Source organism: Camellia sinensis, chromosome 6 (genome assembly GCF_055761805.1).
Source record: "Camellia sinensis isolate YWXY chromosome 6, ASM5576180v1, whole genome shotgun sequence".
NCBI lineage: Eukaryota > Viridiplantae > Streptophyta > Magnoliopsida > Ericales > Theaceae > Camellia > Camellia sinensis.
In genome coordinates this window covers 27,032,902-27,050,331 of record NC_138966.1, presented here as the reverse complement: position 1 = coordinate 27,050,331, position 17,430 = coordinate 27,032,902, and the positions used below count along the sequence as shown (strand labels likewise).

Below are 17,430 nucleotides of genomic sequence, written 5' to 3'. Positions count from 1 at the left end.
TAGTACCTCCTCCGTATTTGATTTCGTCAGTGAAAGCTGTTAAATTAATTAGAAAGGGGTGTAAAGGATATCTGTGTTCTGTACTGACTGTGTTTACTGATGATAGTGTTAAAACTGATGTGAATTGTATTCCTATAGTCAGGGAATTTCCAGATGTTTTTCCAGATAATCTTCCAGGAGATTTGACTGATAGGGAGATTGAATTTACCGTTGATATGATTCCCGGAACACAACCAGTTTCTAAAGCTCCTTACAGAATGGCTCCAACTGAACTGAAGGAACTGAAAGTGCAATTGCAAGAACTGTTAGATAAAAAGTTCATCAGACCTAGCACTTCGCCATGGGGTGCTCCTGTTTTGTTTGTCAAGAAGAAAGATGGCTCACTGAGACTGTGCATTGACTACCGTGAACTGAATAAGGTAACTGTAAAGAACAAATACCCTTTGCCACGCATTGATGATTTATTTGATCAGTTACAGGGTGCACAAGTGTTTTCTAAGATTGATCTCAGATCGGGGTATCATCAACTGAAGGTTAAACCGGAAGACATTGATAAAACTGCTTTTAGAACAAGGTATGGACATTATGAATTTCTAGTTATGCCTTTTGGAGTCACGAACGCACCAGCTGCTTTTATGGACCTCATGAACAGAGTTTTTAAACCGTACCTTGATGACTTTATTGTTGTATTTATCGATGACATATTGATTTACTCCAAAAGTATAGAACAGCATGAACATCATCTGAGACTTGCCCTACAAACCTTAAGGGAACAGAAACTGTATGCTAAACTGTCTAAATGTGAATTTTGGCTTGACCATGTTATGTTTTTGGGGCATGTTGTTAGCAAAGATGGAATTTCTGTTGATCCGCAGAAAATTGAAGCTGTAGTGAACTGGCCTAGACCAACAAATGTGACTGAAGTTCGAAGCTTTTTGGGATTGGCTGGATATTACAGAAGATTTGTCAAAGATTTCTCCAAGATTGCCCTACCATTGACTCAGTTAACTCAGAAGGGGACATCATTTGACTGGACTGACCAGAGGGAATCAGCATTCCAAGAATTGAAAACTCGACTTGTGACTGCACCAGTTTTGACTTTACCCTCAGGTACGGATGGTTATACTGTATTTAGTGATGCTTCTCATAAGGGTTTGGGATGTGTTTTAATGCAGAATGGGAAGGTTATAGCTTATGCTTCCCGACAACTGAGACCACATGAAAAGAATTACCCGACCCATGATCTGGAACTTGCTGCAGTAGTATTTGCACTGAAAATTTGGCGTCACTACCTGTACGGGGTAACATGTGAAGTATATACCGACCACAAGAGCTTGAAGTATTTCTTCACACAGAAAGAACTGAATATGAGACAGCGGAGATGGCTAGAACTGATAAAGGATTACGACCTACAGATCTTGTACCACCCAGGAAAAGCCAATACCGTTGCCGATGCATTGAGCCGGAAATCGATTGGAAACTTAGCATGTTTGCTTACAGGACAGAAAGAGTTGCTTTGTGACCTTGAAAAATCTGAAATTGAAATTGTTTTACAGGAACAAGGTGGAACCTTAGCTGCTATTTCTGCTCAACCGGCACTGATTGAAGAGATTAAAGAAAAACAGCAACTTGATGACTTCTTGAAGAAGATCATCGAAGAAAGAGAATCTAAACCGAGACCGGGATTCAAATTTGAGAATAATGTACTGAAATTTCAAGAAAGACTATGTGTACCGAATGATACTGAACTGAAAAGAAGAGTTCTGCAAGAAGGCCACAATTCGAAATTGTCTATCCATCCGGGGAATACGAAAATGTACCAAGATCTGAAACAGAATTTCTGGTGGCCGGGAATGAAGAAAGAAATTGCTGATTTTGTATCCAAATGTCTTCATTGCCAACAGGTCAAAGCTGAACATCAACGACCTGTCGGATTACTGCAACCCTTACCCATACCGGAATGGAAATGGGAGCACATCACGATGGATTTTATCGTTGGGTTACCTCGCTCCAGAAAAGGTATGGATTCAATTTGGGTTATTGTTGATAGACTAACCAAATCTGCTCACTTCTTACCTGTCAAGACGATTTATAATGCGGACAAATTGGCTGTTATCTATATTGATGAAATTGTAAGACTGCATGGAGTGCCTGTGTCTATTGTTTCTGACAGGGATTCGAAGTTTACATCGAGGTTTTGGCAAAGCCTACAGACTGCATTGGGTACTGAATTGAGGCTGAGTAGTGCCTATCATCCTCAGACAGATGGCCAATCTGAAAGGACCATCCAAACTCTGGAGGATCTACTGAGAATGTGTGTCCTTGATTTTCAGGGAGACTGGGAAAGTCACTTGCCCTTAGCTGAATTCGCCTACAACAACAGTTACCATTCGAGTATTGGTATGGCGCCTTTTGAGGCATTGTATGGCAGAAAATGTAGATCTCCAATTTGCTGGGCAGAAGTTGGAGATGGGCCTTTGCTTGGGCCCGAGATTGTGTATGAAACAACTGAGAAAGTGAAACTGATACAGCAAAGACTAAAAACTGCACAGAGTAGACAGAAAAGTTATGCAGATGTCAGAAGACGGGACAGAGAGTATGAAGTGGGTGATCACGTTTTTGTGAAAGTGACACCAATGAAAGGCCAGACTCGTTTTGGAGTCAAAGGCAAGTTAGCACCGAGATACGTCGGACCATACGAGATCATTGAGAAAATCAATCCGGTGGCGTATCAGGTTGCGCTTCCTCCTGAAATGGAGCACATGCATAACGTCTTCCACATTTCTATGTTGAGAGACTATCTCCGGGATCCCTTCCATGTAATAGAGCCTACCCACGTAGTGTTGAGTGATGACTACACTTACGAGGAACGGCCTATACAGATTGTAAACCGACGGATCAAGAAACTGAGGAACAAAGAGATCCCGTTAGTGAAAGTTGACTGGCAGAACCACGGTGGCGCGTATGCCACTTGGGAAAGGGAAGATGACATGGCCAAACGATATCCGAACTGTTTCCACTGAATCCTGTTTTCTTCCAGAATGAAGGTAACTCGAGTTTAGAGGACTAAACTCTTTATAAGGAGGGGAGACTGTAACAACCCTCGTACTGTTTACTGATTTATGACCGATTGATTACCGTTAATCACCGATTACTGTTAAACGAAGCTGATAATGACTGATAACTAACTGATAATCGAACTGAATGAAATACTGAACCGACTGACTGAAGTTGAAACTGAATTGACTGAGTATATGTTAGTTAATTGCATTCTATCTGTTTGATTGTCTGATTATCTGTTCATGTTTATATGTTTAAACTGCTATTTGAAGGCCTTATCGGCGGCCGAACTAGAAACCGATTGATGTTACGTGACCCTCATATTTAATGTGATTTTATGGTATAAGTATCTGAAAACTGATTAGGTGTGATTAAATTAGATTAAAATAAGCCAATTGAAGAGTTGGACTTAATTACCGTTTTGCCATTGAGTGGGCCACTATCTCACACACATACTTGAGCCAAGAACAACATTTCCTCAGCCATCTTCCTTCTCATTGCCGACCAAGAGGGAAGAGAGGAGAGAGAGTGAGAGGAATTGAATTCTACCTTGGGTTTTGCTTGGAGAATTGAAGGAATTGAAGTATAGATTGCATATTTGAGCTCCTAGTCTTCTAATTCAAGCTCTAGGTAAGGATCTTATCTTCTTATTGATGCTATTGAACTAGTTCTTGCATGGTTCATGCTTCATTGTAGAACTAAGTCATGATTTGGGTCATTAATGGTGAATTGAAGCTCATTTCTTGCATGCATGGTTGAATTAATGAGTTTTGAGTTGAATTCATGGTAAATGGTTACATGCATGTCCATGTTGTAAGAGTAGACCATGTTTTCATCTTGTTTTGAAAAGAATGAGCTCATTTGAACAAGCTTTGAAGCTTTGATTTGGTTTAAATCCTTGCATGTTTGCATGTTCTTCATATTCTTGAAAATGGGTTTGAATATGGTTCTAATTGACTCACCTTTGGGGCTTGAATTCATAAATTGAGCTTTGGAACTTGTTATACATTGAATTTAATGATGTTTTCCAGAATTTGGGCCCAAGAGGTCGAGTTTGGAGTGGTTGAATGCTTGGTTTGAGCTTGGGAGGCAAATCTGGAAATTCCAGATTTGGCTTCCTCGCTCGAGCGAAGGATTCCCCGCTCGAGCGAGCACCTTTGTCCAGGGCTCCGCTCGAGCGACCATCGAGCGACCATCGCGCGTAAAATTTCAGCATCCAGTACTTTTACTGTTTTGCAGACCGCTCGAGCGAAGGATTCCTCGCTCGAGCGAAGCCTTTGATTTTGGACTTACGCTCGAGCGTAGAAAGTCTCGCTCGAGCGAGGCTCCTATTTTCAGCAAACTTTGCGAAATGTTTTCTAAGTGTATTTTTGCATCCTCATCCCATCCTAGGCATTCTTAGGCCTAGGTTAAGGCACCTTGATGAGGATATCATTGTAGAACACACCAAGGCAAATTAGGGATTAAGTTATGAGATTTCCCAACTGTGTAGCTTAGTGTGTTCAACCTGTGAACTGTGTAGGGTTGGCAACTGGGGAGACACGCTCTAGCATACTGTAGCCCAGAACTCTGTGAGTAACAATTGTGTAAAGATATGTTCAACTGATTATCTTCTGAATACTGAACTGAACTGTTTACTGAACTGGTATTATTTACTGAATGAATGTATGTCCTTTATTTCTGAACTGTACTGTGGCATCCTTAGTATCTACGGTTTACTGTTACTGTTACTGTCACAGAGATCTCTGTCGGTTTCCTTGTGGAACCACTACTGTTTACTGACTGATGGCCATCATTTCTGTTCGGTCTTTTAAGACCTACTGTTACTGTTATGCTAATGGATGTACCACATATGACTGTTTACTGTACTGAGCAACTGAATTACTGATTGAAATGAACTGTTTTCATTACTGTAAGGACATTCATTCTAAACCCCTTTACGCTTTATGTTATTCACTGGGCTTTAGCTCACTGCTCATATATATATGTAGGTGTACAGGCACCAGACCGCAGCTAGAGGCGTCAGGGTTACTCCAGTTTTGTCAAGCCAGCCTTTGTGCCTCACTGCGAGGTTCCGAGCCTACTGTTAAGGCTTAGGGGTGTTTTAGAATTTCCCCCTTTTTGTACTGTTTCACTGTTTTGTATAGACTGACTGTTTACTGTACTGTTATACAGGGATTAGGTCCCTGTACTGTGTGACTGTTAATTTTGTATACTGTGCTGTACAGACGGAATGTTTTCTGTACTGTTATGTGGGGTTGAGTCCCTAGTTAAGTGGATGTGAATATTGTGTATACCGTTCTGTACTGTTTTTGTATAATGTATGAAAAGCCTTTTTGCATACAGACTGTCACAGCTCAATGGACACTATTTATTTACTGTATTGGCTTCCGCCAGGCCCTGTACTCTGTTTCACTGTATTACTGTTCAGCAGGCCTTCGGTAATCTCGGATTACTGGCCGGTTACGGTGCTAAACCCATAGGGCCGGGTTTGGGTCGTGACAGAGTGGTATCAGAGCGATACTTACCACGAGTTATACCGCACACACGTGTCCAAATGAGCTATAGGGTGTCCTAGAAAAGTGATTAGGGCATCTCATGAGCATGTTAAGTGTGTGATTACGTTATGACTGAATATCTGTTAATGTGTTAAACTGGTAAGCAAATGACTGCTTATGTTTAAAACCGTTATAACTGCTTATAGTGAAATGGACAATGCAAATGAACCTGAGCCCTCATCTACTGAGGCAAGAATGGAAAGAATGGAAAGAATGATAGAACTGATAACTGCTAGACTGGAACAACAACAGAACCAACAGCCCCCACCTCCTCCTCCTCCGGTACAGCCGGAACCTAATGCGAATGCGGATGATGGGGATATTATTGCTCTTACCCAGAAGTTCAGCAAAATGAAACCGCCATCCTTTCAGGGAGGCCTTGAACCGCTAAAAGCTGAAGCTTGGGTTCTGGAAACAGAGAAATTATTTGAAGTGTTTCCGTGCTCAGAAGCGAACAAAGTACTGTTAGCTACCTTCACCCTACAAGAAGAGGCTAGAAGGTGGTGGATGTTAATCCGTGAAACAAACATTGTTATGACTTGGGCTCAGTTCAAGGAGTCCTTCTTTGAAAAGTACTTCCCTCAGTGTGTTAGGGATAGGAAAGTAACTGAGTTTGAACAACTGAAGCAGGGCACAATGTCCGTTGCAGAATACGAGACGAAATTTACTGAACTTGCCCGTTATGCACCGCACATGGTGGATACTGAATATAAGAAGGCCAGAAAATTTGAAGGTGGCCTTAATGTGGCAATACTTGACCGGATAAATGTTTTGAAACTACCAACTTTTGTGGGTGTTCTCGACCGGGCATTGATGGCCGAGTCAAACATTGCAGCAGTGAAACAATCTGAGACACCAACAACTGAATGGCATGGTAAAAGGCAGGGTTTCAAATTTAAGAAAGGCAAGCACAACCCAGCCAACAAGAAACAGAATACGGGGACAACAACTAGCCTCAGTCAAGGGAGTGGATTCATACCACCCTGTCCTGAGTGTGGCAAGAAGCACAAGGGAGTCTGCTACAGAATATCTGGAGCCTGTTACAGGTGTGGCAAGGTGGGCCACATGGTTAAAGACTGCCCCTCTGCTCCACAAGCCAGTGGTAAAGCTGCACCAAGCGCAGCAGCATCAAATGCTCCACCAAAGCCTAACCCCAGAGTTACGGGGAAAGAGCCTATGAGGCAAGGCCGAGTGTTCGCACTAGTACCGGGAGATGTGCAGAATACCGAGACCGTTGTGTCAGGTATTCTCTCTATCTGTACTCAAAATGCATATGTACTGATTGATTCGGGGTCTACGCATTCTTATGTATCATATGCTTTTTCACGGAAATTGGATAGACCCTTAGAACCCATGAACTATCTGCTAGCCGTATCATCACCCGTAGGGGGATCCATGACATGTGCTTATATGTACCCCGCGTGTGAAATTATTGTTGGGGATATGCATCTGTTTATTGATTTACTGCCATTGAACATTGATCATTTTGACGTAATATTGGGGATGGATTGGTTACAAAAATATCATGCCACTATTGACTGTGTGACCAAGCAAGTTGTTTTCCGTCCACCTGGTTTGCCTGAATTTGTGTTTAATGGGAGTGGAGTAGTACCTCCTCCGTATTTGATTTCGTCAGTGAAAGCTGTTAAATTAATTAGAAAGGGGTGTAAAGGATATCTGTGTTCTGTACTGACTGTGTCTACTGATGATAGTGTTAAAACTGATGTGAATTGTATTCCTATAGTCAGGGAATTTCCAGATGTTTTTCCAGATAATCTTCCAGGAGATTTGACTGATAGGGAGATTGAATTTACCGTTGATATGATTCCCGGAACACAACCAGTTTCTAAAGCTCCTTACAGAATGGCTCCAACTGAACTGAAGGAACTGAAAGTGCAATTGCAAGAACTGTTAGATAAAAAGTTCATCAGACCTAGCACTTCGCCATGGGGTGCTCCTGTTTTGTTTGTCAAGAAGAAAGATGGCTCACTGAGACTGTGCATTGACTACCGTGAACTGAATAAGGTAACTGTAAAGAACAAATACCCTTTGCCACGCATTGATGATTTATTTGATCAGTTACAGGGTGCACAAGTGTTTTCTAAGATTGATCTCAGATCGGGGTATCATCAACTGAAGGTTAAACCGGAAGACATTGATAAAACTGCTTTTAGAACAAGGTATGGACATTATGAATTTCTAGTTATGCCTTTTGGAGTCACGAACGCACCAGCTGCTTTTATGGACCTCATGAACAGAGTTTTTAAACCGTACCTTGATGACTTTATTGTTGTATTTATCGATGACATATTGATTTACTCCAAAAGTATAGAACAGCATGAACATCATCTGAGACTTGCCCTACAAACCTTAAGGGAACAGAAACTGTATGCTAAACTGTCTAAATGTGAATTTTGGCTTGACCATGTTATGTTTTTGGGGCATGTTGTTAGCAAAGATGGAATTTCTGTTGATCCGCAGAAAATTGAAGCTGTAGTGAACTGGCCTAGACCAACAAATGTGACTGAAGTTCGAAGCTTTTTGGGATTGGCTGGATATTACAGAAGATTTGTCAAAGATTTCTCCAAGATTGCCCTACCATTGACTCAGTTAACTCAGAAGGGGACATCATTTGACTGGACTGACCAGAGGGAATCAGCATTCCAAGAATTGAAAACTCGACTTGTGACTGCACCAGTTTTGACTTTACCCTCAGGTACGGATGGTTATACTGTATTTAGTGATGCTTCTCATAAGGGTTTGGGATGTGTTTTAATGCAGAATGGGAAGGTTATAGCTTATGCTTCCCGACAACTGAGACCACATGAAAAGAATTACCCGACCCATGATCTGGAACTTGCTGCAGTAGTATTTGCACTGAAAATTTGGCGTCACTACCTGTACGGGGTAACATGTGAAGTATATACCGACCACAAGAGCTTGAAGTATTTCTTCACACAGAAAGAACTGAATATGAGACAGCGGAGATGGCTAGAACTGATAAAGGATTACGACCTACAGATCTTGTACCACCCAGGAAAAGCCAATACCGTTGCCGATGCATTGAGCCGGAAATCGATTGGAAACTTAGCATGTTTGCTTACAGGACAGAAAGAGTTGCTTTGTGACCTTGAAAAATCTGAAATTGAAATTGTTTTACAGGAACAAGGTGGAACCTTAGCTGCTATTTCTGCTCAACCGGCACTGATTGAAGAGATTAAAGAAAAACAGCAACTTGATGACTTCTTGAAGAAGATCATCGAAGAAAGAGAATCTAAACCGAGACCGGGATTCAAATTTGAGAATAATGTACTGAAATTTCAAGAAAGACTATGTGTACCGAATGATACTGAACTGAAAAGAAGAGTTCTGCAAGAAGGCCACAATTCGAAATTGTCTATCCATCCGGGGAATACGAAAATGTACCAAGATCTGAAACAGAATTTCTGGTGGCCGGGAATGAAGAAAGAAATTGCTGATTTTGTATCCAAATGTCTTCATTGCCAACAGGTCAAAGCTGAACATCAACGACCTGTCGGATTACTGCAACCCTTACCCATACCGGAATGGAAATGGGAGCACATCACGATGGATTTTATCGTTGGGTTACCTCGCTCCAGAAAAGGTATGGATTCAATTTGGGTTATTGTTGATAGACTAACCAAATCTGCTCACTTCTTACCTGTCAAGACGATTTATAATGCGGACAAATTGGCTGTTATCTATATTGATGAAATTGTAAGACTGCATGGAGTGCCTGTGTCTATTGTTTCTGACAGGGATTCGAAGTTTACATCGAGGTTTTGGCAAAGCCTACAGACTGCATTGGGTACTGAATTGAGGCTGAGTAGTGCCTATCATCCTCAGACAGATGGCCAATCTGAAAGGACCATCCAAACTCTGGAGGATCTACTGAGAATGTGTGTCCTTGATTTTCAGGGAGACTGGGAAAGTCACTTGCCCTTAGCTGAATTCGCCTACAACAACAGTTACCATTCGAGTATTGGTATGGCGCCTTTTGAGGCATTGTATGGCAGAAAATGTAGATCTCCAATTTGCTGGGCAGAAGTTGGAGATGGGCCTTTGCTTGGGCCCGAGATTGTGTATGAAACAACTGAGAAAGTGAAACTGATACAGCAAAGACTAAAAACTGCACAGAGTAGACAGAAAAGTTATGCAGATGTCAGAAGACGGGACAGAGAGTATGAAGTGGGTGATCACGTTTTTGTGAAAGTGACACCAATGAAAGGCCAGACTCGTTTTGGAGTCAAAGGCAAGTTAGCACCGAGATACGTCGGACCATACGAGATCATTGAGAAAATCAATCCGGTGGCGTATCAGGTTGCGCTTCCTCCTGAAATGGAGCACATGCATAACGTCTTCCACATTTCTATGTTGAGAGACTATCTCCGGGATCCCTTCCATGTAATAGAGCCTACCCACGTAGTGTTGAGTGATGACTACACTTACGAGGAACGGCCTATACAGATTGTAAACCGACGGATCAAGAAACTGAGGAACAAAGAGATCCCGTTAGTGAAAGTTGACTGGCAGAACCACGGTGGCGCGTATGCCACTTGGGAAAGGGAAGATGACATGGCCAAACGATATCCGAACTGTTTCCACTGAATCCTGTTTTCTTCCAGAATGAAGGTAACTCGAGTTTAGAGGACTAAACTCTTTATAAGGAGGGGAGACTGTAACAACCCTCGTACTGTTTACTGATTTATGACCGATTGATTACCGTTAATCACCGATTACTGTTAAACGAAGCTGATAATGACTGATAACTAACTGATAATCGAACTGAATGAAATACTGAACCGACTGACTGAAGTTGAAACTGAATTGACTGAGTATATGTTAGTTAATTGCATTCTATCTGTTTGATTGTCTGATTATCTGTTCATGTTTATATGTTTAAACTGCTATTTGAAGGCCTTATCGGCGGCCGAACTAGAAACCGATTGATGTTACGTGACCCTCATATTTAATGTGATTTTATGGTATAAGTATCTGAAAATTGATTAGGTGTGATTAAATTAGATTAAAATAAGCCAATTGAAGAGTTGGACTTAATTACCGTTTTGCCATTGAGTGGGCCACTATCTCACACACATACTTGAGCCAAGAACAACATTTCCTCAGCCATCTTCCTTCTCATTGCCGACCAAGAGGGAAGAGAGGAGAGAGAGTGAGAGGAATTGAATTCTACCTTGGGTTTTGCTTGGAGAATTGAAGGAATTGAAGTATAGATTGCATATTTGAGCTCCTAGTCTTCTAATTCAAGCTCTAGGTAAGGATCTTATCTTCTTATTGATGCTATTGAACTAGTTCTTGCATGGTTCATGCTTCATTGTAGAACTAAGTCATGATTTGGGTCATTAATGGTGAATTGAAGCTCATTTCTTGCATGCATGGTTGAATTAATGAGTTTTGAGTTGAATTCATGGTAAATGGTTACATGCATGTCCATGTTGTAAGAGTAGACCATGTTTTCATCTTGTTTTGAAAAGAATGAGCTCATTTGAACAAGCTTTGAAGCTTTGATTTGGTTTAAATCCTTGCATGTTTGCATGTTCTTCATATTCTTGAAAATGGGTTTGAATATGGTTCTAATTGACTCACCTTTGGGGCTTGAATTCATAAATTGAGCTTTGGAACTTGTTATACATTGAATTTAATGATGTTTTCCAGAATTTGGGCCCAAGAGGTCGAGTTTGGAGTGGTTGAATGCTTGGTTTGAGCTTGGGAGGCAAATCTGGAAATTCCAGATTTGGCTTCCTCGCTCGAGCGAAGGATTCCCCGCTCGAGCGAGCACCTTTGTCCAGGGCTCCGCTCGAGCGACCATCGAGCGACCATCGCGCGTAAAATTTCAGCATCCAGTACTTTTACTGTTTTGCAGACCGCTCGAGCGAAGGATTCCTCGCTCGAGCGAAGCCTTTGATTTTGGACTTACGCTCGAGCGTAGAAAGTCTCGCTCGAGCGAGGCTCCTATTTTCAGCAAACTTTGCGAAATGTTTTCTAAGTGTATTTTTGCATCCTCATCCCATCCTAGGCATTCTTAGGCCTAGGTTAAGGCACCTTGATGAGGATATCATTGTAGAACACACCAAGGCAAATTAGGGATTAAGTTATGAGATTTCCCAACTGTGTAGCTTAGTGTGTTCAACCTGTGAACTGTGTAGGGTTGGCAACTGGGGAGACACGCTCTAGCATACTGTAGCCCAGAACTCTGTGAGTAACAATTGTGTAAAGATATGTTCAACTGATTATCTTCTGAATACTGAACTGAACTGTTTACTGAACTGGTATTATTTACTGAATGAATGTATGTCCTTTATTTCTGAACTGTACTGTGGCATCCTTAGTATCTACGGTTTACTGTTACTGTTACTGTCACAGAGATCTCTGTCGGTTTCCTTGTGGAACCACTACTGTTTACTGACTGATGGCCATCATTACTGTTCGGTCTTTTAAGACCTACTGTTACTGTTATGCTAATGGATGTACCACATATGACTGTTTACTGTACTGAGCAACTGAATTACTGATTGAAATGAACTGTTTTCATTACTGTAAGGACATTCATTCTAAACCCCTTTACGCTTTATGTTATTCACTGGGCTTTAGCTCACTGCTCATATATATATGTAGGTGTACAGGCACCAGACCGCAGCTAGAGGCGTCAGGGTTACTCCAGTTTTGTCAAGCCAGCCTTTGTGCCTCACTGCGAGGTTCCGAGCCTACTGTTAAGGCTTAGGGGTGTTTTAGAATTTCCCCCTTTTTGTACTGTTTCACTGTTTTGTATAGACTGACTGTTTACTGTACTGTTATACAGGGATTAGGTCCCTGTACTGTGTGACTGTTAATTTTGTATACTGTGTTGTACAGACGGAATGTTTTCTGTACTGTTATGTGGGGTTGAGTCCCTAGTTAAGTGGATGTGAATATTGTGTATACCGTTCTGTACTGTTTTTGTATAATGTATGAAAAGCCTTTTTGCATACAGACTGTCACAGCTCAATGGACACTATTTATTTACTGTATTGGCTTCCGCCAGGCCCTGTACTCTGTTTCACTGTATTACTGTTCAGCAGGCCTTCGGTAATCTCGGATTACTGGCCGGTTACGGTGCTAAACCCATAGGGCCGGGTTTGGGTCGTGACAAATTGCCTATGATTATACGTTAGTTTCACGTCTAAAAACCTCACCACCCAACTATAAAACATCACTTACCACTTACTGAAATATTTAATGCGCGATGCCTCACAATTTATTTCCTTAACAATTTAATTAATTAATTCTCAATTTCTTAAACTATGCATTTATTTATTTATTTATTTATTTATTATTTTATATAATATAATCATGGTAAAAATTCGGGTGCCACAATTCTCCTCTCCTCAAAAGAAGTTTGTCCCTAAACTTGACGTACCTTGGTTTTCGAAGAGGTGTGGGTATTTGGCTCGCATTTGATTTTCAGTTTCCTACGTTGCTTCTTTGACACAATGGTTTCTCCATAAGACTTTTACAAGAGGTATAATCTTGTTTCGAAGGACCTGGTCACGACGATCAAGAATTTGTACTGGTTGTTCTTCATAAGAGAGGTCTTCTTGAACTTCCAAGTTCTCATAATCAACAACATGCTCTAGATCTCTGTACGGGGAGAAAATATTCCGGCGAGCCCGTGCTCCTTTCTTCCGAGCTCCGTTTCTGTCCGATCACCTGCGAGCAAATAACGGTGAGCTACCCGGCGGTGTGTGGCCGGAAAAACCCTCCGACAATCAAGTTAGCACACACCTTACGATAGAGGGAGAGAGAGAGAGGAGTGTTAGAGTGTAAGAATTTCTTTACAAAAATGTTCCTGTCCACCGTATGGGGGGCGCAGACATGCTCATATACCCTTCTGCGCCCCAAATCTACTCCCATTGGTCTCTCAACACGTGGCTCTATTATCCCATCTGTCAGCACAAATCTTGTTATACATCACCTAACCCAACTGCCAGCCCACTCTGCTGGGAGCACGACAGCCGGGCAACATTATCTCGGCTATCAACGGCCATACTGATCATGCCGAAATGCAGTTGATAGTTTCCTACTACCGGGCCTAATTCCGGCCGTGCTCAACTGTATTCCAGCGAAGCTGAGCTGGAGATTGGTTGTGATGGTCAGCCAACAACCTTCTCGGCCAAGCTCCAAGCGCCGGCCTTCCTACCGGGTTAAGGTGCGTGCATTACAACCTTGCAACGCGTGAGCCGGGGAGCCTCATCTGGGCTGTTCCTCCACCTGTCCGCCCTTCGCGGAACCGAGATCATATAGCTCGGTCCCACGTGGGCTTTGCCATTACCGAGCAATATCACGGCCTGATCTTGGAGCCCAATACCTCGGTCCAAATCTGTCCGGCTAACGTCACGACCCAAACGTCACGACCCAATCTCAAATCATAAATCTCCCTCTCAATTGCCCCTTAATTTCGTCCGTAAAAGCGTGACTGGGATTACTTATTTCGACCGGGACAACACTTCCTCGGTCCTCAGAATGCAAAATGGCAACCGGGCTAGTTGACATTCCTGTCTGCAAACTTGCTCGGTTATACTCCTCGGTAGACGTCCTCTTCCTCAAAATTGCCCAGTTGTCTCATCGACTCTTCAACCTGTCCTTTCAGTTCTGACGTCATCATAAATGGGGACACGTGGCAGGCTTCCATTGGACCTCGAGCAGCCAATCCAGCCGTCCGCCAGAATTTGAATTCTTGGCGGTTTCTCCGTCTATACATATGAGCCCCCTCTTCCTCATTTCGCTCCTACTGCCTCTCTGCAATCCGATGCTTCAGAGCTCAAGCAACTTTCTCCAAGCCTCATCTGCCATTCTTCGTGCTCGAAGGAATAGTCCCTGCCCTTCACTGGTAAGTCCTTCAACTCCTCTTTTGTTGCTATCTTCTTAAATATTTCACACATTAGGGTACTAAAACATAGTTCTTAGGACGTAGGCCATAGAAATCGTCCCAAACCTCCCACTGTTCATAGTGTTCTTCATTTTCGCTGATGAACTTCGAAGAACTGGGGCGGACCGGGCTCCAGGTCTTCGTTTGATCCAAAAAACCATCTCGACCGAGCAAATAACCTGTTAGATATAACCGTAGCAAGAACCGGGATAACAAAGGTCTTTGGCCACTCAACCGGGCTAAAATCTGGTCTGCTTGAACGGCCAACCTCCTTGTCAGCCTCTACGACCGAGGTGGTTTGGCACTCGTAACGACCGAGCTAAAGTCAAGCTCGCTTTGCGCGACCGCGCTCCCACTTACACTTGCCCTCCTTTTCCTGCAGAGTCCAAGGGGACCATTGTCCAATCCTGAGGCTCTCAAAGACCAAGCAGCCACAAATCACCTGACAGTGCCAAACCAAAGCCGAGCTAATTTAGCCGGTCGTAAATGGGGAAATTCCGCTTCCTCATAGATACTCCGGCTGCACTAGTTGCGTTCAGGGAGGAGTACGGCATCCCGGCCGATGTCCACCTAGAGCTCGCAGAAGAAGAGACCATGCCTTGAGGCAGAACAGAACAATGCCCCTTCACCGTGCTGTCGATCGTCGAAGGAGGCCTCCGCTTCCCACTCAACCCACTTATCACCGAGTTCCTCCGCGGCACCGGGCTGGCACCCATACAAGTGTCCACCAACACTTACCGAATTATCAACGGCGTCCATGAACTGAACAATCGGCTAGGCACCAACTTAGGTCTAGCCGAGATATTAAGGCAATACACTATGGGTCACACCGGTGACGACCTAGCCTATTACTTGAAAATCAGACCGGGCAAGGAGAAACTTATAACCGGCACCCCGGATAAAGACTTGCACGACGACGATTTTTTCTGGGTGTCGGGTAATTACGAAACAGCCGAGGTACCGGGCTGGTTTATAAGTAAGAACTTCGGTTCCTCATGTAAGCCGCTCAAACTTGCTCGGTCAGCTTACCTTCTTTATTCTGTAATTAACCAGTTTTCTTGTTTCTTTTGCAACAATCCAAGCCTTGCAAGCCAACTACCAATTTCCCAACGTAGAGGCAATTCGGACTGTGCTCTGCCATCGCAACCGAGATTGCAACGAGCTGCTCGGCTATACTCCAACCTACAGATACTCCGCTCCCTGCCGGAGTAAAGTTACAGACTTCCTCCGTGCTTCATCTCCTCCACCAGATCCAACTTTGCCAGACGTTCTACTAATCCGGTTGACAGAAGAGCAAGAAATGGCCAAACGAAGCCGAATCATGAACCTGCTCACCGCAACGTCTGCCGAGATACCGAGTGTCGCCACCCGCTCTCCAGCCGCCGGTCAGTCAAGGGGCGCCGTGGTCGCCCTTGCTTCTCAAGCTGCCGGGGAGTCAAGCCAAGTAACACGCCGGGCTAGCAAAAGAGCTCGCGCGGACCCGTCTGCCGAGCTGATTACCGAACTATCCACTGAGCAACCTACCGTCACAGCTGAACCAACGCCGACATGGAGACCGCAGCTCAAGCACCGGGGAAAAGAGATCCCGGCAACGGCTTCCGTCAAGGGAGACAAAGAACATCTTCTTGCGTTTGATCTCTCCAAAGCCCTTCTCCTACCGAGCGACGTAGTTGGCAGCGACCACGTTCCTGACACCTGGCTGGTGAAATCAGCCGCGAAGTCCATGACCAGGGTAAAAGTCTTAACCTTCTACTCCAATTTTCTTAGTGTTTGCACGGTTTCTTCTTCTCTGATCAGGTTTCCTCTTTGCAGGCCATCCAAAAACAACACTTAGTCATGGAGCGCATCCACCGACTTCGGCAAAAGGCAGCCGACACTGACAGCCAAGTCCAAAGTCTCCAAGCCGAGCTTGGCCGGCCAAAACCATCTCTCTAAATCGCCAATGCTAACAACAACAGATTGCACGGTCAGCTTGACGAGGCCGAGAAGAAGCGCGATGAGCTCCAGGCCGAGCTGGACGCCCTGAAAAAGTCAAGGAAGAAGGACTGCCGAGATGCAAACAACGCCGGCTTCCTAGAAGCCGAGGGAAGCTACAAGAAGCAGGTCTTCGCTACCCAAGACATCTACTTCAAAGCGGGTTGGAAGTCTGCCTGCGAGCATCTCAGTCAGGGACCTGATACTGACGTCTTTGCCACCCCGCCGCTTGCTTCCCTGCCGGCCTACCTCGTGCCATATGCCAATGACGTCTTCAGTGCATTGCAGGCAGAGGCCGAGGAAGGGCTTGAAGAGGAAGAGGCCGGGGAAGATACTGACGGAGAGGAGCAACCAGAACAGGAGCAGCCCGGCCGAACTGAGCCCGGTGTTAAGGACCGATCTCCAGTAGTGAACTTGGAGACAACTTCAGATGATGAATTCACCAATCTCTCCCCCTTAGCGTAGTTTTTTTTTTTAATTGCTTTGCACATGTAACCGGGCTCTCTGCCCCTCCTTTTGTATTAACTTTCTATCAATAAATAACTTTAATTGCAACAAGTGTTCGCACGGTTTTCTTGAACTCTATTTTCAGCAGAACATCTCGATTTCAATCACGAAGTTGCACAAATCGCCAACTAACCTGACCGGAGTTAATATCTTGGTTTTAATTCTAAGAATTGAACAAACCATCAACTCCTTCAATCGGAGTAGGGCATCTCGGTTGGAATCTCTGAGTTGGACAAACCACCAACTCCTTCAACTAGAGTAACTCATCTCGGTTGGAATCTCTGAGTTGGACAAACCACCAACTCCTTCAACCGGAATAATTCATCTCGGTTGGAATCTCTAAGTTGGACAAACCACCAACTCACCTGACCGGAGTTAACATCT

At 43.7% G+C, this 17,430-nt stretch overlaps 1 protein-coding gene across 1 annotated transcript in view; it reads left to right on the top strand.

Moving 5' to 3' along the window:
• The window catches only part of LOC145793231 (uncharacterized), a 30,654-nt gene extending 13,650 nt beyond the window's left edge, over window positions 1-17,004 (top strand). Inside the window, exons 3-5 of the mRNA XM_082875999.1 lie at window positions 107-1,445; window positions 6,840-8,644; window positions 16,524-17,004. Coding sequence (XP_082732125.1) covers window positions 107-1,445; window positions 6,840-8,644; window positions 16,524-17,004 — 3,625 coding nt within the window. The remainder of the gene's footprint in view (window positions 1-106; window positions 1,446-6,839; window positions 8,645-16,523) is intronic.
• The last annotated feature ends 426 nt before the right edge of the window (window positions 17,005-17,430 follow it).